General features: G+C 43.8%; 1 protein-coding gene across 1 annotated transcript in view; it reads left to right on the top strand.

Annotated features, from left to right (window-relative positions):
- The window catches only part of cables2b (Cdk5 and Abl enzyme substrate 2b), a 58,669-nt gene extending 39,832 nt beyond the window's left edge, over window positions 1–18,837 (top strand). Inside the window, exons 2-10 of the mRNA XM_070545019.1 lie at window positions 829–924; window positions 9,481–9,558; window positions 11,049–11,157; window positions 11,254–11,422; window positions 13,020–13,117; window positions 16,733–16,839; window positions 16,928–17,047; window positions 18,260–18,344; window positions 18,461–18,837. Of these exons, the coding sequence (XP_070401120.1) occupies window positions 829–924; window positions 9,481–9,558; window positions 11,049–11,157; window positions 11,254–11,422; window positions 13,020–13,117; window positions 16,733–16,839; window positions 16,928–17,047; window positions 18,260–18,344; window positions 18,461–18,607 (1,009 nt within the window). The 3' untranslated portion in view covers window positions 18,608–18,837. The remainder of the gene's footprint in view (window positions 1–828; window positions 925–9,480; window positions 9,559–11,048; window positions 11,158–11,253; window positions 11,423–13,019; window positions 13,118–16,732; window positions 16,840–16,927; window positions 17,048–18,259; window positions 18,345–18,460) is intronic.
- The last annotated feature ends 7,187 nt before the right edge of the window (window positions 18,838–26,024 follow it).

Genomic DNA, 26,024 nt, shown 5'->3' on the forward strand with positions numbered 1-26,024 from the left:
CTTGTTGATTATTTTACATATTTGTATGCACGTGTGTGTTTGCATGCGTGTGTGTGTGTGGTGTGTGTGTGCACATTGATATTCTTGAGGCATTGGGGACAATCTGACTTCGAGCACCGTGTCTTATGACATTATTTAAGCTCAGCAACTGGATGCACAGTTCAGTTGTGTGTGTGTGCGTGTGCATGTGCATGTGTGTGTGTGTGTATAAGTGAAGCTAATGCAGATGTCTGTTATGTAACAACAGTGATGTCACTTAGCTGAGCTCCTTGAACTGCTTTCATGATGAAGTCTGTTGTTTAAATCCTTGATGGTGACGCTTTCTGACCTTCACCCCCCCTCCACACACACACACACACACACACACACACACACACACACACACACACACACACACACACACACACACACACACATGTGTACATACCTTCAGTGAAAAGGATAAACCTGAGCATCATGTGGACTGTAAAGTATTTTTGCTGTGAAACACAGCGAGATGTGAAAGTTTGTGCAGCCTTGTTAATCTTCATGATTTTCCCGTATAAATTGTTGGTTGTTACAATCAAATATTTCAGTTAAATATACTGTATCATATAAGAGATACACGGTGATATTTGAGAAGGGAAATTAAGTTTATAGGATTTATGGAGAGTGTGCAATAATTGTTTACACAACATTAGACAGGTGCAGAAATTTGGGCGCTACTAATAAATGTACTCTGTATTTAGTAGATGTCTGAGTGAAAATGTTTGTGTGTCCTGACTGGTGGATTTCTGAAGGAGGAGTGACGTCTCATTAACATTTATGTCCCTGTGTTTCTGCCTGCAGAACTCGAAACCTCTCTGGTGGTTCTCAGAGACCTCGACACACCAAAAAGATCCACTTCATCAAAAACATTAAACAGTACGACACCAGAGGCAGCAGGTGGGACAAAAATCTTTTTTTTTTGATTCAGTCTGTACCAAATAAAGGGCCTAAGTCACACCCATCTACTTCTGGACCATGGGTCCCCAAAAGATCAGAAATATGAATGCTAGTCAGTGCGGAGAAACACGTTATTTTCTAATTCTGCTTGTTTTTTGCCTTGGATTTCACATATGATGTCCGTGAATTTTAAAGACACATTTTGATACCAATAACGCGCTTATTTTCGAACTAAGGGAAATGTTATTTTAGGTTTTGTGTGAAAATAAGTCCAGGACTACAAATGTGCTTCATGAATGTGACATCACCGAACCAAACACGGAGAAAACTGAGGGAAAAGGGCTGTAAGTTCAGCAAACTTCAAATCCTTCCTTCAGGAGGAAAGAATCACCAGAAATCTGGCCATGTGGTGAGTAGCAGCTATGCTAGTGGAGAGAAGATTCTGTGGTGTCGTCATATATGCGACGCGCCGATTTCTGGTTTGTAGTCATGCTAATTGCAAATTTTTACAAGCTGATAAATCTCAAAGTACGTAACAGGCGTGGTCGAAACGCCCATCATTAGTTTTCATTGGCAGCCAAACATGTGTGTGATCCAGGGCGTAAGGCCAAGCGGATTAGAAAAAGCTCTTTTAGCTCCATTGACTTGCATTCATTTTTCTGTTCTTCCGAGGACCCATGAGCCGATTGGAAAGGGAGGAGACTTAGGCTCCCTATACACATACATCTTTGCAGAAAGTAGTTACTCAGCTCAGTCACAAATTTCCTTCCTTATGTTGATTTTTAATGTGATTTAAATAGAAAATTGTGTTTGTGTGTGTGTGTTTTCATTTGTCAGTGAGCAAGGGTACAGATAAAAGGTTAAATATAGCTCACATTGTTCCATTGCTGCAGCCAAGTGTCCTCCCAGGTGTAGCAGGTTTGTAGCAGCGTGTTGATCCTTTCAGTTCAACAGCAAGGCCAGTGTGGCTGACCTTGTCTCGACCTGGGGGGACATGCCCAAGGTCAACAATGCAAGATATTTCACCCAGATTTACACTTGGTCTTGTTGTTTTTGAAATACTGGAGTAGAAAATGGCTCTGTGTGTGTGTGTGTGTGTGTGTGTGTGTGTGTGTGTGTGTGTGTGTGTGTGTGTGTGTGTGTGTGTGTGTGTGTGTGTGTGTGTGTGTGGGGTTAGGTAACCCTGCTGATTCTTAGCAGTAAGATACTTTTTTAGTGACAGCTGCCTGAATAAAAACACTACAAAGCTCCCAGAACATGTGGCTCATATTTAGATGTATTGAGGTTCCTGCTTGTATTCCTGGTCCCATAAGAAGTACCAGGGGTCAAACCTGATCTGAGAGTCTGTAACAGTCTGCCGCTCTGCTGTTTTTACTCCGAAGCAGGACAATAACCAAGCGTTTGGCTCTACTCGCAGAGCTTGGACAGTCTCATCCTTTCCTGCTCCTCAGTTTTTGTTCCTGTCCTTCTTACAGAGAGCACTAAGTCAGACTTCTGATTTAATAAATATTGGTTGTTAATTTTGTCCCATTCTACTTATTAGACCCATATTGTTGCTGATGTATCGTGCATCCTTATTTCATGGCAAAACACCTCCATAGTGCCAACAGTAATATTTTACCATATATGAGTCTACTATTGCTCTGAACGGTGTAAAATAGCATGCTATAGAACATTTAGTCCTGGAAACACAGAACAACTCATGATTCTGTAAATAAGAGCATGTAAACATCAGTAAAATACCTTGGCTTCGTCTCAAAGCAGAACCTGTTTGTTCCACTCGTTACAGGTCTGGACATGTAGAGCTGAGCACATCTGATGTTCTGCATCAGCCCTTTTTTTGTCTCTCCACTTTTGATAGAGAACTCCTTAAATGTGGTTTTCTTGTGTCCAAAGGGAAACAGTTTGCTGATAACCGTGTTGTTACATCTGTTTCAGTCCATTTTTGAGAGGATTCATTTTTAAGGAGATTTGATAAATTTGATGAATATTACTTTCATATTTGCCAATGTCATTGTTAATCTAATACACAACATATTAGTCTGGTTCCCTTTAATCTCCACTTTATTTGCTAATATTGTTTAATCTGGGTTATATAACCGGTTTTGCTGCCAGTGCTGTGATTATCTTTAGAGCTGGTCGTTGCTGTGGTTGTTTTAGACGATGACCTCTCCTTTCGTCTGTCTAATCATTCTGTGATTCTGTGAACTGTGGATGGGGTGGGTAACATGATGATATCGTCTCATTCTGTCTCCTAGAGGAAGTGGGACCAGATCCATTCCCACCTGAATTGGTTGATCTGATTATTTTCCACCGCAAAGCCATCATATATCACGTTTCTATGTTGTGAACCGCTATGTTCAAACACACACCTGTCTTTGTGTTTGAAAAGAATGCAAACTCAAACATTTAACAGAGACTTTGCCCTCTGTTGCTTTGCTGGTACAACGGTGACAATCCCCCTGCTGAGGGACTATTAAAGGTTTACTTTATTCAGATAAACCCCAGGGCACCACTCTGTTTGCCCTGGTTCTGTCCCCAAAGACTAGAAAGAGTATTCATAGTGTGTAAACACAGACACACACTCATCTGAGTAGATTAAACTGAAAAATGAAATCTCCAGTTTCCAGATCTCGTGTATCATGGTGGAGGAGTTTGAGTGCCCTAATGATTTTAGGAGCTAAGTTGTCTGGGGCACTTTGTGCCATGAAGGGTCCGGTGCAGTGTGGATCGGGTGGCAGACCTAGGCGGGATCCTTGGCGGTCCGATCCCCGGACAATGAAACTGGTTTTTGGGACATGGATTGTCACCTCGCTGGCGGGGAAGGAGCAGGAGCTTGTGGCAGAGGTTGAGCGGTACCGGCTAGATATAGTCGGACTCACCTCGACACATAGAATTGGCTCTGGAACCCAAGTCCTTGAGAGGGGTTGGACACTCTCCTTTGCTGGAGTTGCTCCGGGTGAGAGGCGGAGGGCTGGGTTTGGCTTTTTGTTAGCCCCAAGACTCTCTGCCTGTGTGTTGGGGTTTACCCCGGGGGGCGAGAGGGTAGCTTTCCTGCGCCATCTGGTCGGGGAACAGGTCCTGACTGTTGTTTGTGCTTATGGGCCAAATATCAGTTCAGAGTATCCACCCTTTTTGGAGTCCCTGGGACGAGTGCTAGATAGTGCTCCATCAGGGGACTCCATTGTCCTGCTGGGGGACTTCAATGCTCACGTGGGTAATGACAGCTTGACCTGGAGGGGTGTGATTGGGAGGAACGGCCCACCTGATCTGAACTCGAGTGGTGTGTTGCTGTTGGACTTCTGTGCAAGCCACAGTTTGGCCATAACGAACACCATGTTCAAACATAAGGATGCCCATCGGTACACTTGGTACCAGGGCAGCCTAGGTCGCAGGTCGATGATAGACTTTGTAGTCATATCATCTGACTTGCGGCTGTATGTTTTGGACACCCGCGTGAAGAGAGGAGCGGAGCTGTCAGCTGATAACCACCTGGTGGTGAGTTGGATCAGATGGCAGGGGAAGATGCCGCGTAGACCTGGCAGACCCAAACGCATAGTTAGTTTCTGCTGGGAACATCTGGCAGAAGAACCTGTCAAGACGGTCTTCAACTCCCACCTCCAGCAGAGCTTTGACCACATCCCGAGAGCAGTGGGGGACATTGACTCCGAGTGGGCCTTGTTCCACTCTGCGATTGTTGATGTGGTTGTTGCTAGCTGTGGTCACAAGGTGGCCGGTGCAGTTGTGGTGGCAACTCCCGTACCCGCTGATGGACACTAGAGGTTCGGGGAGCCGTGAGGCTGAAGAAGGAGGCCTACAGGGCGTGGCTGGTCTGTGGGTCTCCGGAGGCAGCAGACAGGTACTGGATAGCCAAGCGGGGTGCAGCAGTAGCAGTTGCCGAGGCAAAATCTCGGGCGTGGGAGGAGTTTGGTGAGGCCATGGAGAAAGACTATCGATTGGCTCCAAAGATGTTCTGGCAAACTGTCCGGTGCCTTAGGAGAGGAAGGCAGCAACTCGCTCACACTGTTTACAGTGGGGATGGGGAGCTGCTGACACCAACTGGGGCTATAGTCGGACGGTTGAAGGAATACTTTGAGGAGTTCCTCCATCCCACCTACGCGCATTCCGAGGAGGAACCAGAGCCGGGGGACCTGGGGATGGACTGTCCAATCTCGGGGGCAGAAGTTGCTGAGGTGGTCAAACAACTACACAGCGGCGGAGCTCCGGGGACGGATGAGATTCGTTCTGGGTATCTCAAGGCTATGGATGTTGTAGGGCTTTCGTGGTTGACACGTCTCTGCAACATTGCGTGGTCATCGGGGGCAGTTCCTGTGGAGTGGCAGACTGGGGTGGTGGTTCCCATCTTTAAGAAGGGTGACCTGAGGGTGTGTTCCAACTATAGGGGGATCACTCGTACATTGAATGTTCATTTCTCCACCAAAAGCCATCTCAAAAGGCATTTCAGAGAATATGGTAGTACATCCAACCGGCCTCACAACCGCAGACGACGTGTAACCACACCAGCCCGGGACCTCCACATCCAACAGGTTCACCTCCAAGATCGTCTGAGACCAGCCACTCAGACAGCTACTGAAACAATTGGTTTGCATAACCAAACAATTTCTGCACAAACTGTCAGAAACCGTCTCAGGGAAGCTCAACTGCATGCTCGTCGTCCTCATCGGGGTCTTGACCTGACTCCAGCTCGTCGCCGTAACAGACTTGAGTGGGCAAATGCTCACATTCGGTGGCGTCTGGCACGTTAGAGAGGTTTTCTCTTCACGGATGAATCTCGGATTACATTGTTCAGGGCAGATGGCAGACAGTGTGTGTGGCGTCGTGTGGGTGAGCGCTTTGCTGATGTCAATGTTGTGGATCGAGTGGCCATGGTGGTGGTGGGGTTATGGTATGGCCAGGCATCTGTTATGGACGAAGAACACAGGTGCATTGTATTGATGGCATTTTGAATGCACAGAGATACCGTGATAAGATCCTGAGGCCCATTGTTGTGCCGTACATCCTTGAACATCACCTCATGTTTCAGCAAGATAATGCACGGCCCCATGTTGCAAGGATATGTACACAATTCTTGGAAGCTGAAAATGTCCCAGTTCTTGCATGGCCAGCAAACTCACCGGATATGTCACCCGTTGAGCATGTTTGGGATGTGCTTGACCGGCGTATACGGTAGCGTGTACCAGTTCCTACTAATATCCAACAACTTTGCACAGCCACTGAAGAGGAGTGGACCAACATTCCACAGGCCACAATTGACAATGTGATAAACTCTATGCGAAGAAGAATTGTTGCACTGCATGAGGCAAATGGTGGTCACACCAGATACTGACCGATTCTGAGTCCCCAGACCCCGAATAAAGCAAAAAACTGCACATTCCAGGGTGGCCTTTTATTGTGGGCAGTATAAGGTACATCTGTGCACTACTCATGATGTCAGATCAGCATTTTGATGTGGCACACCTGTGAGGTGGGATGGATTATCTCAGCAAAGCACTGGTACTCATTATCACACATTTAGACTGATTTGTGAACATTGTTTGAGAGAAATGGTAATATTGTGTAATTGAAATGAATTTTAGATGTTTAAGTCCATCTCATGAAAAATCGGAGCAGAAACAAAGGTGTTGCGTTTATATTTTTGTTGAGTGTATAAATATATAGTTTGTACTCTATAGACATGAAGCAAGACATTCAAAAATTCAGGTTGCATATTTTCCAGTCTATACAAAATCTGATGATTTCAGAAACATACAAGTCAGCGTGTATATTTATATCAGTTATCGGCCATAAGAATAGTATTAATTTAGGATATCGGTATTGGCCCAAACATGTCATATCGGTGAATCCCTACCTCCATTTCTTCGCTATGACCTTCACATGCTCTGTCTCGCAATGTTAACAATCTCGCAATCAGGGTCCGAAATTAACACTCGCCAAATGCGAGCTAATTGCGCAATTTGGCGAGTAAATTTTTGAGCTCTACCTGCCACCTGGCGAGTAAATGTTTGCACCAAATTAGTTATGTTTATCAGTCATCTTCCATGGATTTCTGATACTCCTCCTGCCTGCATGCAACGTACACAAACGTACGCGAAACGTGAACGCCGCATCCAATGTCATTTCCGCCTATCCCATTCAATCAGTTTATCAAGTTAGCAGTTAGCTTCGTGTTAAAACTAGCGGTGAAATGTGGCGGTTTTTAACTGGAGTCAGCCAGCCTTCCAAAAGAAAACTCGTTGAACTGGAAGAAAAACCACCAGGACCAGTGGCAACCAGAAGATTTTGTGAAAAGTGGCGAACCGGAGATGGCGGAGTCGTGAGACAATGGCTACATTATGATGGCCACGTAGCATTGCTCCCTTTCACAGACAACTGTCCCTCGGCATTCTTCAAATATCCAAAAAATGCCCATACTTCCGACTTTGTCTTCTTTGAGGGATAATAAATGTCCCGAATGCTGCCGTCTCCTCCTGCCATTATTTCAGCTTTAGCTTAAAGAAAGTTTTGGTCGTAAACAACAAAGTGCGCATGTGCCGCCGGCAACTTCCAGATGATACGGTGGCTGGTAAGGGTCATCGCGCCTACACCGCAGCCACGGTAATCCACCGAGATAATATATATGTTTTTAAAACAAGACTGTTATTATTAATGTCAACTTTTTTACCGGGGTTTACCGCTACACCGGTTACCATGACAACCCTAGCCCTGACACACTTTCAGATATTCTCATGGTGCAGCTGTGTTCTCCAGAGATCAAGGACTATGACCCAAATGAGGCTGTAATGCTTTGGCACAAAGACTGTGTCAGAAGCAGGAGGCCAGACTTCATGGACAGAGAAAACAAGGAGTCTGACTAGATTTCAATGAGAGTTCATAAAAACATCTCTAAAAAAATAAATAGTAAAAATGACAAAAGAGTTGTTTTTCTTATTAATTGATGTTTTAATTATTTTGTCACTCTGTTTGGAATCAACATAATATAGAATTACGTGCTTTAGGTAGATCTAAATCATTTAGAATTTTGGCCGGTAAAAAATATGCTTGGTCGGTAGATTTTCATCATCTACCGGCCATCTTGGCCGGTGAGTAAAAAATTTAATTTCGGACCCTGCTCGCAATGTTAACAAAATCTGTCCATCTTTTACTGAAAATGGACATTCCTGATGAAACATGAATTTACCTGCATTCACTTAAAGGCCCAGTGTGAAAAAACATTCCATTTTCTTCGCCATGCAGTTCAGTTAGCATTTTTGCTACGGTGGCCCAGTAGCCGACACGCATTTAAAAGGCAATATATCAACAACCTCCAGCTTTCACATAGTGATCAGGTCTGTTCTTTATGAATAGCAAGAGCTTGATAATCATTTGCCAATTTCTCTAACCTAACCCACACAAAGCATTCAACTACTACAATCAAGCAATAAAAAACATTTTACTTATGACCGCTAACCCACTGAGATCACTGGCTGCTGGTTAGCCACCGGCTAAGGGAGGAGGGCTGGAGCGAGACGGCAGGCTGCAGGAGAAGAAGGAAGTTTGGGACTGATATGTTGGAACCAGCAGGTTTTGATAAATAAACCCATTATCTCACACCAGTAGGCTCCTACCCAGCACCAGCTTCCTGATACCAAAGACAGGATGAAGCAGTTTGGATGATGGATGGATGAATGGAAGATTTCTACAAATGTGATGCCTTGTTGTAGAATGAAGATATTTTAGAAGGGAAAAGTAATGAAAACTATTATTTTATTATAAATGTGGTTTTCTTTTTGTATTAAATTTCCTGGTAAATGTGATCACAAACCCTCACTGGCCTTTACTAAAACGCAGACATGTGAGCGCCGTTTTAATGACAGAAGAAAGAGTGACCCAGATCCTGTTCTTGTTGCTGATAATAGACTCGTGTTTATTTTACAGACCGAGAGACTGAAAACAGTTTACTCAGATCCAGAGAATCGGATGCTTTTCTGTCCCTAAAGTGCTTTCAGAACTTGTATTTGAAAATATTTACAAGTTATTTTCTGCAAAATACAATTTAGTTGTTAAAAAGCAGCATGTTTGTAAGTACGGTTGGGACGCTTTAGAGTCCTCATGATTTCATTAAGATTCAGAGGGTGGTGAATGAATTTTTAAATGATTCTCGACGCATCTCTCTTTCCCGTTCACCTCCTGTCGGACTGATTACTCGGTACTTTTTAGGCAAAGTATTGTAATGTCTAAAATTACTTTACTGTCAGTAACCTTTTCCAAATAAAAAAAACACTTTGTTGTGCTGAAACATTGACATTTTAACAACACTACAACGTTTATCCTGAAAACCAAGAAACAAAATAATCATAATTTAAAATAATATTTGAATAGATAAATAATAGTTTACTCTTGGCAGCTTCATGGTGTTTACTCTAATCTACTCTTTAGCTTTACTTTGTTGCACTGCTGTGTTTTGGGGGTTGATTTGTGTGTTTTCATGCTCGTGTGTGTGTGTGTGTGTGTGTGTGTGTGTGTGTGTGTGTGTGTGTGTGTGTGTGTGTGTTTCAGGATTGTGCTGATCTGTGCCAAGAGGTCTCTGTGTGCTGCCTTCTCTGTTCTGCCGTATGGAGAGAGCTTCTACCTAAGGTGACGAACACATCCACTCACACACACGTCATGGTTTACCTCATGAAAAACTAGAGGTTATTCAGCAAAGTGATGGACTGCCACTAACGGAAGGAAGCTGAAAGATGTCATTTCCTGTGGTGAGACAAAGGAAAAGTAGCAGGGAGGCTTATAGAGGAAAGGAGAAGGAGTGGAGGAGGAAGAGCCGTTGGTAGAAAGCAGACTCAAGGGAGGTGATGGTTTCGTGAACAATTTCAAAGATAAGACACACACACACACATGCATGCACATACACAGGCCCAGCAGAAAAACATCAGATAAACTGTTATGTAAAATGTGCCCTAGTGTCTTTTTCTCAGCATGTCAGTCACCAGAGTGGACAGGTCAGATATCTTTAGCATCATTGGGTCACTCACACTGGCGGCAAACTTCCGAACAAAAGGAAATGCTCTGCTTCTCCGTCCAAACGAACAGAAAATAACCACTAGTTCACCCCTGAACACTTACACGCATAAATGTGGAAGTGATACTATCACACACACACACACACACACACACACACACATGCCCACACAGTGTGGTTAACAAAGATAAAACATCTTGGCTTGTTTGTTGACACCCACAGAGGAAGTGAGCTCTAACATCTCATCATCAAGAAGACTCAGCTGTGTGGTTACGATGACCTTTCAGGGTTTGTTTAGATCTGCTCATTTGTGCTTTCAGGCACCAAAGTGCGAATTGCATACTTACATACCTTTTTTAGAAGAAGACACGATTTTTTTATATAGTGCCCCTCGAGATAAAAATCACAGGAAGCTCCACAAGAACAACAAAAAAGCAATCAACCAAAGCCAGTCTGAACAGGTGAGTTTTAAAGGAGACCACTGAGTCCACTGATCTCAGGCTCAGGGGGAGAGAGGTCCAGAGTCTGGGGGCCACAGCAGCAAATGATCTGTCACCTTTGGTCTTTATGGTGCGCTGCACAACCAGTAGGCTTTGGTCTCTGGGCCCCTGGGACCTGCTGGGGGTGTAGGTACTGAGAAGATCAGCAATGTATGATGGTGCTTGTCCACGTAAGGCCCTGAAGACCAGAACCAGGAACACTGAAGTTAACTGGCAGCTAGTGAAGCTGGAGGAGAAGCGGAAATAAATATAGTTTGTTTGTTTTTTCAGTTAAATTCCAGCGTACCAATAAGTAATGAAACATAATTTCACCACTGGTCTGAATATTGGTGATTAGAGCAGCTTTACTCTGCAGACAAACACAGAGCGAAGACTCTATATTTAATGTTAAAGTTGTTTTTGTGGTCTTGACATGTTTCTGAATCACCATCCATTCATCAACTCCCAACAGCAGTCCATGCTATCTGCTCACATTGTTGCTGATTTGTGTCAGAATACAAGATTTAAGATGAAAGTTGAATCTTCAATAGTTGGTGTTATCTGTATGGGTTTTTGTAAGCTAAAGTCTTCGTTGGTTCCTGTAACACGAAGCACTTCTCTGTGTCCAGTGACCCCACGTTAAACCATCCCAAGAGGAGACACTCCTCTGGAAACATTTCCACAACCCTGGAGATGCTACCAGGGCTTGAGGGGTTTCAGCTGGACTCCTACGGCAGGGTCGGTCTCTCCATCTTTTCCATTACCTTTCTGAACACTGACCTGGGTTCAGATTCTGTAAACTGATCTCCCTTCAATGTTCTCTTGCTTTGTCAGTCAGTGTCATATGCTCAGTTCCTGTACCCAACGAATGCCCTGGTGAGGCAGAAGCCTTGTTCAGCCAGTGAACTGACGCTGCAGATCCCGATCTCAAGGAGCACACACAGCATGGCTGCCAGGAGCTACCCCCCTAGCCGGCTGAGCAGCACTGTGGGGCTGGACCTGGGTAAGAAACCCTGTCAAACAAACACATGCTCATAGACAATCTCTATGTGTATCAGTCGGAGAATCGGGGTAAAAGTATCATGAAAGAGAACCAAAAAATCATCACCGGTAGGGCTGCACGATATTAGGAAAACCTGCGATATCCGATAACACTGATTAATATTGCGATGATGATATTACTTGCAATAAATAAAATCTTAACTCAGGAACAAAAATAATCAAAAACAAAGAAATAGAAAAACTCATAAAAATGAGAAAAGCAAAAGTGTGAGGAAAGGGAAAAAGAACAAGAAAAGGTGATCAGTGGATCCCGGGAAAAGCAGAATCAGCAGAAAAAAGCTGCTAACCAGCAAAATTTAGTGCTGTCCGTCTCGGGGGCGGGCCTCTAGCTTATGAGAACCCACCCAATTGGCCAAATGGGTGAAGATCTCTATTTGATTCGTTAAAGAAACATCATGTTTCTGTTTGACTGACAATGCATTATGTTTAGCAAACATTTAAGCTGAACATTCATTGCGATATGCATATTGTGCATGCTGATATCGCGATAACGATATTTTTACGATATGTTGTGCAGCCCTAATCACCGGGGTCGGGTGGGTCATGTGTCTTAGATAAGGCTGTGGCTCTATAGTTAAATCAGCTCGAGCCCATAGATGTTTGCGGTGATTCCAGCTGCAGAGTTTTGTTTTGTTTTGTTTTATAAAAAAATGTTGAAGGTGGAGGAGCTGAAGGCGGCTTCAGAATCAAAATACAGAGAAAGGAGAAGGTCAACGCTGGAGGAAGTGAAAACAAACAAAGTATAGGATAAAAACATGAAACAGCCGTCTGGAACATCTGCCCTCCTATATTTTAAACACGTGTGCATCTGTTCACCCTGTGTGTCACATCCTTTATCTGTAAACACACACACACACACACACACACACACACACACATGTCTATACATATGCTCCCCACTGAGACAGGGGCCACTATTAACTTCTGATCCAGAACCTTTCATTAACACAAGACAGGTGTGTGTGTGTGTGTGTGTGTGTGTGTGTGTGTGTGTGTGTGTGTGTGTGTGTGTGTGTGTGTGTGTGTGTGTGTGTGTGTGTGTGTGTGTGTGTGTGTGTGTGTGTGTGTGTGTGTGTGTGTGTGTGCGTGCGTGTGTGTGTGTGTGTGTGTGCGTGTGCGTGCGTGCGTGCGTGTGTGTGAGAGAGACTCTCACGCACACAAACTTTCAGACCTGCTTTGAGTTGTTTAAATAACTTGTTAGCCACACTGACACAAATACATTTTCTAATGAAATACTCCTCTTCCTGCCTTTAAGTGACCGTTCTGCCGTTAGAACTGGGTCCAGGTTGGGTTCAGTGACGCATTACACGTTCTTTAACTTGAGTGAATAAATAAATGCTGAGAGGTAAACCGTTTAACAGCAGATCAGGATTTTATAAATTGCTAAATGAGCTCTGTGTTTGGGATCTTATCTGACAGAAAGATTCTGTAAAGGTCAGAGGGCGTTCCCAGGTCATCAGGGCAAACACGAGTCCATCACAGCCTTCTTTATTCTGTCTGACTGTGTCTGCTGGTCTCATTTCCCATCTGTGTCACAGGTGTTGAAGATGTGCTGGACTACGACCCTAACCTCCTCAGTGACCCTCAGTGGCCTTGTGGGAAACATAAGCGTGTGCTGATCTTCACCTCGTACATGGTAAAAATGCTCGACACAAAGTCTTGAGTGTGTTTTATGTTACCAGCAACTGGGTGTCTTGTAGCTTATTCACAGCTCTGCAGGCTGTTTGACGCCGTCGCTGTGTCAGACCACAGATGCTTACAGTGCATTAATGCACGGGAGGGTTTGGGTCAGTTTTGGGTCAGACAATTTGGTGCTGTGATACGTGCTTGAGGCAGTTTTATCTTCACTATCTCATGCTAGGGATTCCTTCTAAATCAGGTTAGTTAGCACGTTAGTAGGGGAGAGTGGAAAAGTTATCCTGAGGACAGTGAACATAAATCTGACTGCAGTCGGAGGTTTTTCTCATCCTGGTTCTCAAAACATTTCAATGTCCTGGAGCTTAGTGCCAGGCTTGTATTTCCCAGCTCTGGGCAGAACCAGGAGGGCATGCTGCCTCACATATGCAGAGATCCAGGCTGAAATTATCAGCCTTTAAGGCTGCTTCTGATTGTCTCAACTCCACCAGAAGCATGAGGGGGAGCGGCCTAGGATGGATGCAGAGAACCAGGAGGCAATTAACAGCCTAGAGGCCTCCTCTTGGGCGCACAGTCTCCATCAGGAGGAGGAGCGGCCTGGGTGAGAAGAGTAGAACCAAGCATGAGTTACTGGTGGGATTATCACTTAAATGTACACTTCCTGTTGCTGCATTAGCTTAGCTTATTTTAGCTAAGCGAAGCAGGGCATGGCCTGAATCACAGTAGTCTGAATCAGTAACTCCCAGTCTTCTTTCCATACACTGAGTTCACTTACACGTTAAAACTGCTTCAGTTCTACTGTTTCGAGTATTAGGGTTAGCAGCAGCATAATGTGTTGAGCCATACAGTTATTGGTCCACTATCAAGCTTCACACTAACATCCTGTGAGTTCTCCTGGTGAAGCCAACACACCTCTGATCTCACAGAGGTCAGCAGCAAAGCCTTTAAGCCCATTAAGTTGAGATTTGTAGCTTCTGCGTGTCTGATGTGTTCGGGCACATCTCTACACGCCTCATCACCAGGTCAGAGTTTGTCCATTCCCCAATTCCCATCAGCAGGCCCTCACCATCGCTGACCAGGAGCTACTTTCATTCTACTGTTCAGTTTTGTGTAAAATCCAGATTACAGAGGATCTGCAGCAGACCCGTACAGCTCAAAGATCATGGAGAGTCTTAAGAGAATCGTAATGTTTGCTCACCGTTCTACAGAGCCTAAGATGAATGTTTCAACCTTTGCTGGGATTAAAGTCATTAGAAATTCCCCATCCATCAGTTTTCTATACCTGCTTATCCACACGGGGGTGTGGGGGGCTGGTGCCTATCTCCAGCAGTCTCCGGGCAAACAGGCGGGGTACATCCTGGACAGGTTGCCGGTCCATCACAGGACAACAGACACACAGGACAAACAACGAAGCACACGCACTCACACCTAAGGGCGATTTAGAGACCAATCAACCCAAAAGTTATGTTTTTGGACTGTGGGAGGAAGCTTGAACACCCAGAGAGAACCCAGGACCTTCTTGCTGCAAGGCAAGCGCTAACCACTGTGCAGCCCACTACCATGATGAACTGTTGTAACTTGGTTGCGTTAATCTCAGTCACACTTAAGTTCTTGATCCATTATGGTATTTCACGTGATACTCAAATCTTTACCTGCTGCTCTCTGCTGTACGTTAAAGTCAGTCCGTCTCAAAAAGGCTGCAAAATGGATCAAAACTAGCAGCTTGAAGCTCTATAAACCATCACAAAGCGCTCATATATGGCGTGTTTGTTTTAGTTAGGATTCTGCTGCAGGTTTAATGTACATGTGCAATGGAAACATGAATAAATACAGAAATATGAGAGGATGATGGAAGTAAAATAATCTGCACACACTCGGCTCCTTACATCTGCATCGAGGCTGCAGCTTAGTTCTGTCCCTCCTGAGATGAAATTAATTTATGGACACACACACACACACACACACACGTGCACACTGTTGTGCTGCTCAGAGTGAGGTGGGTTACTTAGTCACTGTTCTTACCCCGAGCATATGTGTAAAATTTGTCCTGCTTTAAGTATGAGTGTTCATCAAACACAGGTTGTAAACACACAACTCGTACATGGACACACACACACACACTCAGATAATCACCAGCCAGAGGGTGGGGCTTAGTGATCAGGCCTAGAAAATGCATCTCAGTATTTTAGGGTTGTATTTGGCTCCAAACTGTCCTGGTTCACTAATGAGATCTTAGCCCACAGTCGGTGTGTCCTCACATAAATGTGTAAATGGATTTCTGTGGTTGTTTACGAGCAGAAAGCACCAGTAGCAGTAGAATGTAGTACTGAGGTGCATGCAGACCTCCCGTCCAGCAGACATAAACCGGGGTTAATTGTTTGGGTGTGAGTCCAGTCAGACATAAACTTGATTTCTCTGAATGGAGGCTGTTCAGGAAGTTGGTATCCTTTAAACAGAAACACATTAGTTTGTCATTGGTTAACTTTAATTTGGAAATAAAATAGAAGCCGACCGATATGGTTTATTTTTAAAGGCCAATACCGAATTTTAAAGAATTTTGTTGGCGATGGCCGATAGCTAAAGCCGATTATTAAGGCCAATATATTTATGCTTTACCAGCACATTTATTGTGAAGGACAACTTAACACTCACTCTGTGCAATATAACTTCAGTAAGTCAATACATTTCTTAATATTAATTGAACTTCAAATATAAAACAAACTTGAAACGTTTAAAAAAAAACGTGTGTTGGGGTCCTTCGGGTCCTTTCTTTAGTCTAATAGTGGCGGCAGTTGGCCACATGGGTGCCGGAATTTATTTATTTATTTGTATCTGCTTTAAAAAAAAATTTAATATACCGGCCCGATATATCAGCCAGCTGATATAGAATAAAAGACCTGCATGGGCAGAAATCCAGGATTTGATTGAGCAGGTAAACCAGTGGCCCCTTCATTAAACTCAACTAAGGAGGCATCAAAATGAAAATATAAACCTTTCAGATGGAGTCACTCAGAGCTGGTCGGAACAAATATATTTATCAATAATACAACATTCATAGTGTTTGTCAAAAATTCAAAAGATGGAACAAAGTTTTTCTCAAACCGTGTCACAAGAAGGTTCGCTTTGTAAATGGCTGAACAATGATTTATATATGCCATTCATTAATCTATAATTCCTAATAAAGTCACCATTAAATGTTTATTATTAAGGACAAGCAACAGACTAAACACATCACTATTTATTAATGACCATTAAAACATTTTAACATACCCAATTTGCACTTTACAGTGAGTTGAACGGATTTAGGCCTTTGTTAATCATTAGACAAACTTAGTAATGATGATATGAAAGTGTCTACATCCATTAATAAGGTGTTTCTTTTTGTAAAGTGGTATTAATTTAATAGATGTAGTAAGCCGCCACTGATCGCTCATTAGACTGTTGAATATCTTTTCTCATTTCCTGATTTCAAAATCAGAGCAAGTTAAACGCAGCTTCTTTTGATCAAATCACTAAACAAGATAGAAAACATACAATGAGTAAAAACTATGTGCAATAAAATACCACTGAATGAAAATGTGTTTGATTTTGTTTTCTCGTGTTGTTTTCCCTCCAGACAACAGTCATCGAGTATGTGAAGCCCTCTGATCTGAAGAAAGACATGAACGAGACCTTTAAGGACAAGTTTCCCCACATCAAGCTCACTCTCAGCAAAATACGCAGGTAGGGTCTCTGGACGTGACCGTCCAAGCGCGTCTTCACACCGTCGTGAGAGGATCAGTTCATATTCGGGTTGTTGTGTGTTTCCCAGCCTAAAGCGAGAGATGAGGATGGTCGGGGAGGACTGTGGCCTGCAGCCCGCCACCATCGCAATGACCTTTGTCTACTTTGAGAAACTGGTGCTGCAGGGTCGACTCAACAAACAGAACAGGTCTGTTAGAACCCGGATGTCATGTAAAACGAGAGCTTTGCCATGTTTTTATGCACCGAGCCTCTGGGTGCTGATATAAAAATGACCCGTGGTTCTTCATGTGTTTGATCTGCCGGAGTCCGCAGGCACCAAGCCCTGAACGGTGCTGTGTCTGTCACCATGGTGACGGTTTCTCATCCCTCTGGTGACTAGCAAAGCAAATCAAGTCTGAAACTTCTTCTGGGTGTTGGAGACTTTTGTAGGTTCTGATGTGATGCTTCTGAAGCCCAGTCTTCACAGCGAGCAGGTGTTAACCCCTCCAACTCCAGGCTGAAAGTGAATTGTGAACACATGATTCCACCAACATGAAGGCCAGATAAAGGAGCAGGGTTGGAGTAGTGGCTTTAAAAAAGAATCAACAGAGAAAGTTCACTTTTAGTTCTAGTTTACAGTTTTTACTCACCTACTCTCTCCCACGGAGTCCATTACATTTGAATGGATGTGACCAGTTATGTAAAGGTGCCGACAGCATTGCATGACCTCTAGTGACCTTTAGGAGGGTCAGTGGTTTCTTTCCTTTCTGATGCCTGGTTCAGCCTGGTTGACATCTGTTTCATCTGGAATCAACCTCTGACCTGTGAAAACAAATAAAAATTATTTATTTTTAAACCCGATCAAATTAGCTTTCCTGTATGGTCCGGCTGACTTTAGTCTTTCTACTTGAATGTGCTGAGTGAGAAGAGCCCTGAGTTAAGTCACCTGATGCTCAGACAAGAGCCAAGCTAGTCTTTTATTTCACACCTTTTTAATCAACAATCATGTTGTTCATTATTACACTTACCGGTAATCATCTGCTGTATTTATCTTTTTATTGCTTTCATGTGCTTTTGGTTCTCCGCTGAAGATGGTTTGTTCTGTGGGTTTCTCCTGCTGCTGTAGCGGTGGAACATGGCGTGGTGGAGCAGTGGCTCCCTCTTGTGTTTGTTTGCAGTTCCTGGCAGGAGAAATAAATAATGACATCGCTGTTATTTCTAGAATTCATGCTCATTTTGCTGACTCTCTCTTAGAACAACGTCCACAGAGCTCCTTGTTGTACTGTAACATGATTTCTTTCACTTTGAAAGGCTTTAAAATGTTTCCCGAGTAACCAGAAGTCCTTTAGAGTGACAGAAACAAACATGGCTGCTCCTGCAGAACCTGGTTCGCCTGCCTAACTGGTTGTTTATTCCACAGGAAGTTGGTGTCAGCTGCCTGCATCCTATTAGCTGCTAAGATCAGCAGCGACCTGAAGAAACAGGAGGTCACACACCTCATTGATGTAAGACGCATGCACACACACACACACACACACACACTTAAACAAAGTGATAACCAGAAGAAAGCATTCAAATTAAAACAGCTGAGGCAGAAACATCTGAGCTGATCTCTCTGCAGAAACTGGAGGAGCGCTTCAGGATCAGCAGGAAGGAGCTGATCTCCTTTGAGTTCATCATCCTGGTTGCCCTGGAGATGGCGCTCTACCTCCCCGAGAGCAAAGTGATGCCTCATTACAGGCGGCTGGTGCAGCAGCAGCAGGTATAGCACCCCCTGGCTCAGCAGCACTACGGCACAGCGCTCCATCTTCCCTCCCTCCAGAGACTCTCAGCACCCTCAACACTGTGATCCTCATGATGCCTTGCTCAAAGGCTGCCCAGAAACCACCCTGCAATCAACTCACAGCACAGACCTGAGTATAGCCTCACTGTGATGATAGGACCTGCCTGGCTCAACGGCTGGGCAGCAGAGACACTGACCGCTGTTGTGGGTTTGAACCTGTGAGAGTCCTGCTGGCATTCTTTTCTTCTAACAACAGAAATGTAGCAGAAATGATTTAACATTTGTAACGAGCACAGCAGGAACTTTCAGTTATTTAGAGCAAAGTACTCTAAATACTACCGGAGTGAGTAAAACAGGAACATCTAGGCATTAACCTAACTGTGGGGGGAATCAGAGAAAACCCCACAGGGGGAAGTTCAACCAGAGACCTTCTTGCTGTGAGACACCAGTGCTACTGACTGCACCACTGTGCAGCCTAACGAAAAGGTGATTTGTTCTACAAAACCAGACCCTTCAGAGGTAGGAGGTATCATACACACCCAACACACACATAACCATCACAGAGCCTCTGACAATCAGTTACTGCACTTGAGCCCTCAGCAGCATCAGCGTAGGCCGACTGCTTCCACCAGCCGCATCACAAACATGTCACCGGTCTAATCCCAGTATCTCACTGGGCTGCCACTGTTGGAGGCTAATTACTAACGACTTTCATGTGTGTTTCCAAAATCAGATGAACGTCTCAGCGAGTTGTCATGTTATTTATCATGATTTCAAAATCGACTGAACTTTATTTATCCATAGCAGAGCAGATCTGGGTTCTGCTTAACAGAAACAAACTCATTTAAGTCCAAACTTTATTTGTATAGCACATTTCTGACAGCAGCCGTTGCCTGGAAGCGCCGCACAGAACCGTACAATAAAACCTCCACGAAGCAGCAAATAAAACCATACCAAAATAAAACATTCCAGAGACTAAAAAGTTAAATAAGGGACTAAAATAAATAAAAACTGATCCAAGGACGTAAAACAGCATTCAAACTTGCATCCTATTGGATGTGGAGAAAACACACGTGTCGCCTTAAACAAGGCTCAGCTGTCCAGACGTCCAAAGGCCTTTGTGACTGAACAGGGTCACGATGATCATACGCATCATGTGGCCCAGCCGCAATTCTACATTTGTTTCGAATGTGTTCCAAAGTGTCCTACAGTGGGATGCGAACGTTTGTGCAGCCTTGTTGATCTTCATGATTTCCTGTATAAATCGTTGGTTGTTACGATAAAAAGTGCAGGGACTGGGAATCGTGTTGACGTTGAGGATTCCACTCAACATCAGCAGCTTCTGGAGACCAATGTCCAGGAATGAGAGACAAAGCTGAAGCTGCACCGGGGCTGGATCTGTCAACAAGACCGAAACACTGCTCAACATCTACTGCGGCATTCATGCAGAGGAACAAGTAGAACGTTCTGGAATGGCCATCTCCGCCCCCAGACCTGAATATTATATAAAATCTGTGGTGTGAATTGGAGAGCTGTCCGTGCTCAGAAACCAGAGAAGAATGGTTCAAAATACCTTCAGCCAGAATCCAGACTCTCACTGGAGGCTATAGAAAGCGTTTAGAGGCTGTTATTCCTGCAAAAGGGGGATCTGCTGAATATCGAGGTCATTTCTTTTGTGAGGTGCCCAATTTTATGCACCTGCTTAGTTTTGTTTAAACAGTTATTGCACACTTTCTGTAAATCCTGTAAACTTAGTTTCACTTCTCAAATATCACTGTGTGTGTCTCCTACATTTAATTGATTTGTTTTATCAGAACAACCAGTGGTTTATACTGGGAAATGCCCAAACTTCCACATCCCACTGTAGGCATCAATTCTGTGTGCTTTTAACTGTAAAGTTGTGTATTGTCTCCCAGTTGTGTCTCCAGCCAGCCTCAGCTCAGAGACATTAAAGAGCAAGTCACCCCCTACCAGATTCTTACTCAACTCCCACTTCCTGTTTGAAAAATGCAACAAATGCTGTTGCCTAGCAGACCGAGAGGGTGGAGCCGCTAACAAATAACCACACTCACGACGTTGTGACATCATAATGTACCATCTAACACCATAGTGTACCTCTTAGCCAATAGCGACGGCGGATTTAAATTCAAATGCAGTGCTGAGTTTTTACCTGACGACGGTGCAACACTGACAGTTTTAGGCAGAATATTTAAATTTTAACTAAGATGCACTAAAGTGCCGAATTATTGACTACACGTGTCTGCAGCACGATCAGACACGCATTTATATAGTTTATCAGCAAAAAAATGTTGATTTGGAGTGACTTGCTCTTTAAGGAGACTAATAACTTGTAAAGTTTCAGGATAGTCGCCTCCCAGCAGCTTCTTCTTTATGGCTTCGTCTTTGTTTTAATGTATGAACTCATTCATTTGATGAATGGCTCGTGTGTCTCCGAGAGAAGAGCTCCGGTCTGTAACATCTGGAAACATCAGCCTGTCCGTGTTTCACTCTGAGCTCCAGCTGTGGAGTTCAGATGCTAAAGTGCCTTTTGCTGAAGGCCACAGGAAGTGTGGTTGTTCATGCAGAGCAGTCTTCCTGCCGTAAGAACTAAACCAGCAACCTTATGGTCTTGTGTCTGGTGTGCAGAGATGCAGCCTGTGTTTGTGTTTGAGCCGAGTCATGTTTAGCAGGAGTTTGTGGTGCAGACTCCCTGATGGTGTTAGGGTTCCTGTTAATGAGCTGCAGCAGCAGAGCAATAATGAATTCCTTATTTATTGTTTTTATTGTGTTCTAAAGGGATGAGCATGTAACAGCTCGAGGCTTCTGTCATGATGTTTGTGGCTGCTTTTCCTCCAGGCTGACCCTTTCCAGCTGCTCTCCCACAGCTCTGATGGTGGACGTCTTGTTTAGTAACATCTGGTCACTCTGGAGGAAATAAAGCTTCAACCACCTCCTGCAGAGCTGCAGCTGTTTTTGCACTTTGCCTTTTAGCTTCACCCGAATCTTTATTTTATCACTTAGTAATAGTATTTTTCTACATGTGAGCTCTTTTTTTGTAATATTTTTGAAGGCCGTGTCACTGAAACATAATTATTGCTAATGATCCTTCAGGTGCTGTGTGTGCGCGTATCAGAGCTGCTGGGTTTTATCCTTCCGTTACAGATGCAGCTGAAAACATCTGATGCCTCTTGTTTTGTTTTGTGTAGAGGAGGTGTTCTGGGTCCTTTAGCTCTTGATTCACCACATTTGTACAGGCAACAAAACTTCAGCTCGTCATCGCTCACACTGATCAGGAAGGAGAGAGTTCTGCTTTAATGGCTCAGGATCTTATCTGGGTCATGACGGCGGATTTCAGCGGACATCTTAGACAATGTTCCTCACGTTGATAACGGAGTATTGGCTTCAGCCCAGCTGAGGGGTATAACTCAGCATGCTAGTAGCTGAGTGTCATTCACAAATACACTCTGTGTGTGTGTGTGTGTGTGTGTGTGTGTGTGTGTGTGTGTGTGTGTGTGTGTGTGTGTGTGTGTGTGTGTGTGTGTGTGTGTGTGTGTGTGTGTGTGTGTGTGTGTGTGAGTGAGAGAGAACATCATGTGTTGTGATCAGACAGAAGTGTCCTCCTGCACACAGGTATCCCCTCCGGCTCTCTGACACACGAGAACCGGGTTAATCTGTTGTGGATTCAGTCAAACCAAGTTTATAAAACATAGAATTAAGAAGCAAAAGTTTCCTTTTAAGTGTCATGGTCTGCGTCTCCTCTCATGTGTCTCCTTGTGTTCTTCGTCCCTCTCTAGGCTCTCCTTTTGTGTCTCCTAGCACCCTCATGTGTCCTTCTCTGCATCTCCCTCATGTGTCTCCCGGTGTTCCTCATTTGTCCCCAGATCTACAGCCCTCTAGGTTTCCCTCCCCAGGCATCCCCCTCCCAGGTCCAGTGCTCCCGTGGTCCCCCTTAGTCACACCCCTGTAGTTTTTCTTTCTGTCGTGTTTTCTTTTAGTTTCAGCTGTTCATTTTATTAGTCTCTTTAGTGTGTTTTTCCCACCAGTGTTTGTGGTTTTCCTCCCCCTTAGAATATTAGTTATTTTTGCTGCTCTTCTTGTCTTTAGGTTTTACTCTCAGGTCATGTTAGTTTCCTCCCTGATTAGTTAATTGCTTCCACTTGATTTCTCTCTCCACACACCTGCAGGTCATCTCCCTCTCATCCTCCCCAGTGTATAAAACCCTGTCTGTGTCTCAATGTTTTATTGGATCATTGATGTTTGTCAGTGTTGTTTCGCTTCCCCTCACTAGGTCTTAGGTCTCTGCTCTGCAGTGAGCTTTTGGGTTTTGTTTTGTTGTCAGTTTTAGATATTAGGTTTGGCTTCCTGCCCTTTTGGATTTTTTTGTTTCCAAATAAAGGGAAGGTTTTCATTTTCATCTACTCCTGCCTCGCGTCGTTCTGGGTGTCTGATTAAGCTGAGGAAGAAGTGAAGCAGCTCTCCAGCAGACCTATCACTGGGATATTTTGGGTAATGAGTGATGTTTTGAGCGCCTTCCAGTAACAACAGTCAGCCCACTTTGGAGAATTATACTTCAGGTTTATTGTTTATTATTCACGAAGAGGAAAATGGGTGATCTGATATTAAACGTGGTTAAAAGCTAAAATATCCCTTCAAAGTCGACCACAGCATTCATTTTCTCTACATTAGAGAATCCACATTCACATTTTCTGCAGCTATATTTTTGTCAGCAGTTTCATGACCTGTGTGATTTCACCTGTAAGTTATTTATCACATTGTTTTTATCCGATAATAATATGACTCTTTAAGCACTGTAACACTGTAAAGGGAATTATTTAACAAGTCTGTCTCACTTCATGGTTTCTACTTCTAAATATATTTTATTTTATGTTGAGTAGATTTTTGAGTTTGTGTTATGTCATTTCAACATCAACCAGCTGAGCATCCGCATTGGGAAGTCACATAACCTGTTTTGTAATTAGCTGCTACTTTATGTTCAGCACTCTCGTCCAGCCAAAGAAAATAAAGCGACGTGTTGCATCCAAACGTGTCCCACCGATCTGCTGCAGGACAGTTTGGTGTTTACTGGATAATTAAAGAAAATTCAATCATATTTCCAAACTGTTTTTGTAAAAATAGAAAATCATGTTGAAAATGGCTTTGGGGGATATGAGGTGTGTTTTTTAATAAAATGTGTAAATAAAAAAGCTTTGTGGTGTCACTTCACATTCAACATGTAAAGCAAAATGAAAGTTTCTTACTAAACAGTGTAGTCTCTCTGATAAACACTACAGTCAGTAGTACAGTACTACAATATAGTACTGCAGTACAGTACTACAGTCAGTACAGAAACAGATGGAAACATTCAAGCTGCACATTTAACACAATAAACATGAATATAATTGAACAGTTTCTACTTACCTGGAGGTAAACGAAGCGTATGCTAGCAGCTAGCAATAGTTTTACAAAATACCTTCATCCATGACTGAGGAAGACCACAGTAATTAGATTACCTAACCCATAAAAGACCGGGACACTCTCCGAGACGATTGGTGAGCTGATCCCAGCATCGTGAACTGGTTTTACTTTGAGGGAAAGTCGCCTCAGCCCTGCGAGGTGGAGCTATACCATTGAAGTCAGACTCACCTGGCCCTGGAACCCGACTCCTGGAGAGGAGCTGGACTTCTCTGAACCAAATGTTGATTCATTCTGTTATGTTATAATCAAACCTACAGCTCTGTGGCTGAGACGCTATAGGGTCAAGAGAGGGTCAGCTCATCACCAACTGGTGGTGAGCTGGATCCAGCATAATGGGAGGATGCCCAACAGACCTGGTAAACCTAAACTAGTGGTGGGGGTGAGTTGGATGGGGGAGGGCTGTCTAGTCCCTGACAGGGTTTGGCTGATGCTGTAGCCTTCCTCAGGCAGCAGAGGACAATGTCACCCTCTGCTGCCCGCACCCTCCTCACCGATGACCCTGTCCCATGATTGATCCAATGTGTAGACTCCATCGTCTCTGTTCATGGTGCTGGGTCCACGTCTCCTTACTTGTATCCCTTCTTTAATCCATCTTCTGTATTTTGGTAGTTCTGTGTTTATGATCGTGTGCTGTCCTAGTCCCCTCCAATCAGTAGATGTCATCACCGATGAAACAAGTTCTAGTTTAGCTAATGTTGTGGTGGAGAAAAGCCTTTTATATCAGTGCCGATGTTCTGAGCGCAAATTAAAGAATAAAACAAGAGACATATTTCACAACTCCACACTTCAAGTTACTGGAGGGATAACAGCTGTATCTTCAGCGGTTCTGGTCCGTCCAACCCGGCCAAACTTAGACCAGACGACTCTGAAACCTCTCGGGTAAAAAAGGTCTGGGGGGGTGGGGGGTGAGCACGGGGTTATGGAGGACTTGTGATGCTCTGAATGAGAGGAAACCAATGGTTAGGAGATTCTGGATGTGTTGAAGCTTGGTGAGGGATTTGGATGGGACACCATATACAGGGTATCCGCGGGTCCTTAAAAAGTCTTAAACTTGCTTTTCCAAATTTAAGGCCTTAAAAATGACAAATAATCCTTAAATTGTTTCCGAAGGTCTTAAATGACCAAAGACCCAATAAACAAGATTCTTTTATTTCTATAAAAATTTCGTGAATTTCTAGTTAGTGTTCAGCATTTTTTGTGTGTGATGTTGGCGTAAGCGGAACTGTACACATTCAGTTGGTTGGGAAAGGGGGCTCTTTTTAGATGAGCACATTAGCTGATTAAGCTAGCGGGAACTTGCGCCATGGGGAATTGCAAGTTTAATGGTAGCTGGATGGCTAATCCCACGTTCGCGGCGTGGTTAGCACCGGTTCCAGGCAATAGCTGGAAATTATAGCTTAAATTTAATTTAAAAAAATTGCTTAAATTTGGTCAAAGTGGCCTTAAAAAAGGTCTTAAAAAGTCTTAAATTTGGCTCCCTTAAACCGGCAGATACCCTGATATAAGATGCTGTTGTATTAGTGGATTGGGATGTGACGAATGCATGGATAAGAGTTTCAGGGACAAAAATAAAGGGAAGGGCAACCACTGACAAAAATATAATCCAATCATCCAACAAAAACAGGTATTCAGAGCACCTCCTCCACCAATGCACACCTATTCTCCCCGTGGGGGGTGGGGGTGGGGCTACTGAGGCTCTCTGCCCCGGGGCCTATCAGCTGTTTAAGGTGGCCCTGGTTATGGCAGATTTCTTTATTGTACTTTCTGCTTCTAGTGCTCTGAGGAAGGCTGTAGTGTTAACCGAAACTTAAGCTCTAAAGGTAAAAACAAATCTTTACTACGCTCTTTAGAAACAATTGAGTAATAGAACTGATAGCTTTTTAAAAACATCATACAAAATCTGCAGTCTCATTCTTTTTGCAGGTTT

This window comes from Nothobranchius furzeri, chromosome 15, assembly GCF_043380555.1.
Source record: "Nothobranchius furzeri strain GRZ-AD chromosome 15, NfurGRZ-RIMD1, whole genome shotgun sequence".
Lineage (NCBI taxonomy): Eukaryota > Metazoa > Chordata > Actinopteri > Cyprinodontiformes > Nothobranchiidae > Nothobranchius > Nothobranchius furzeri.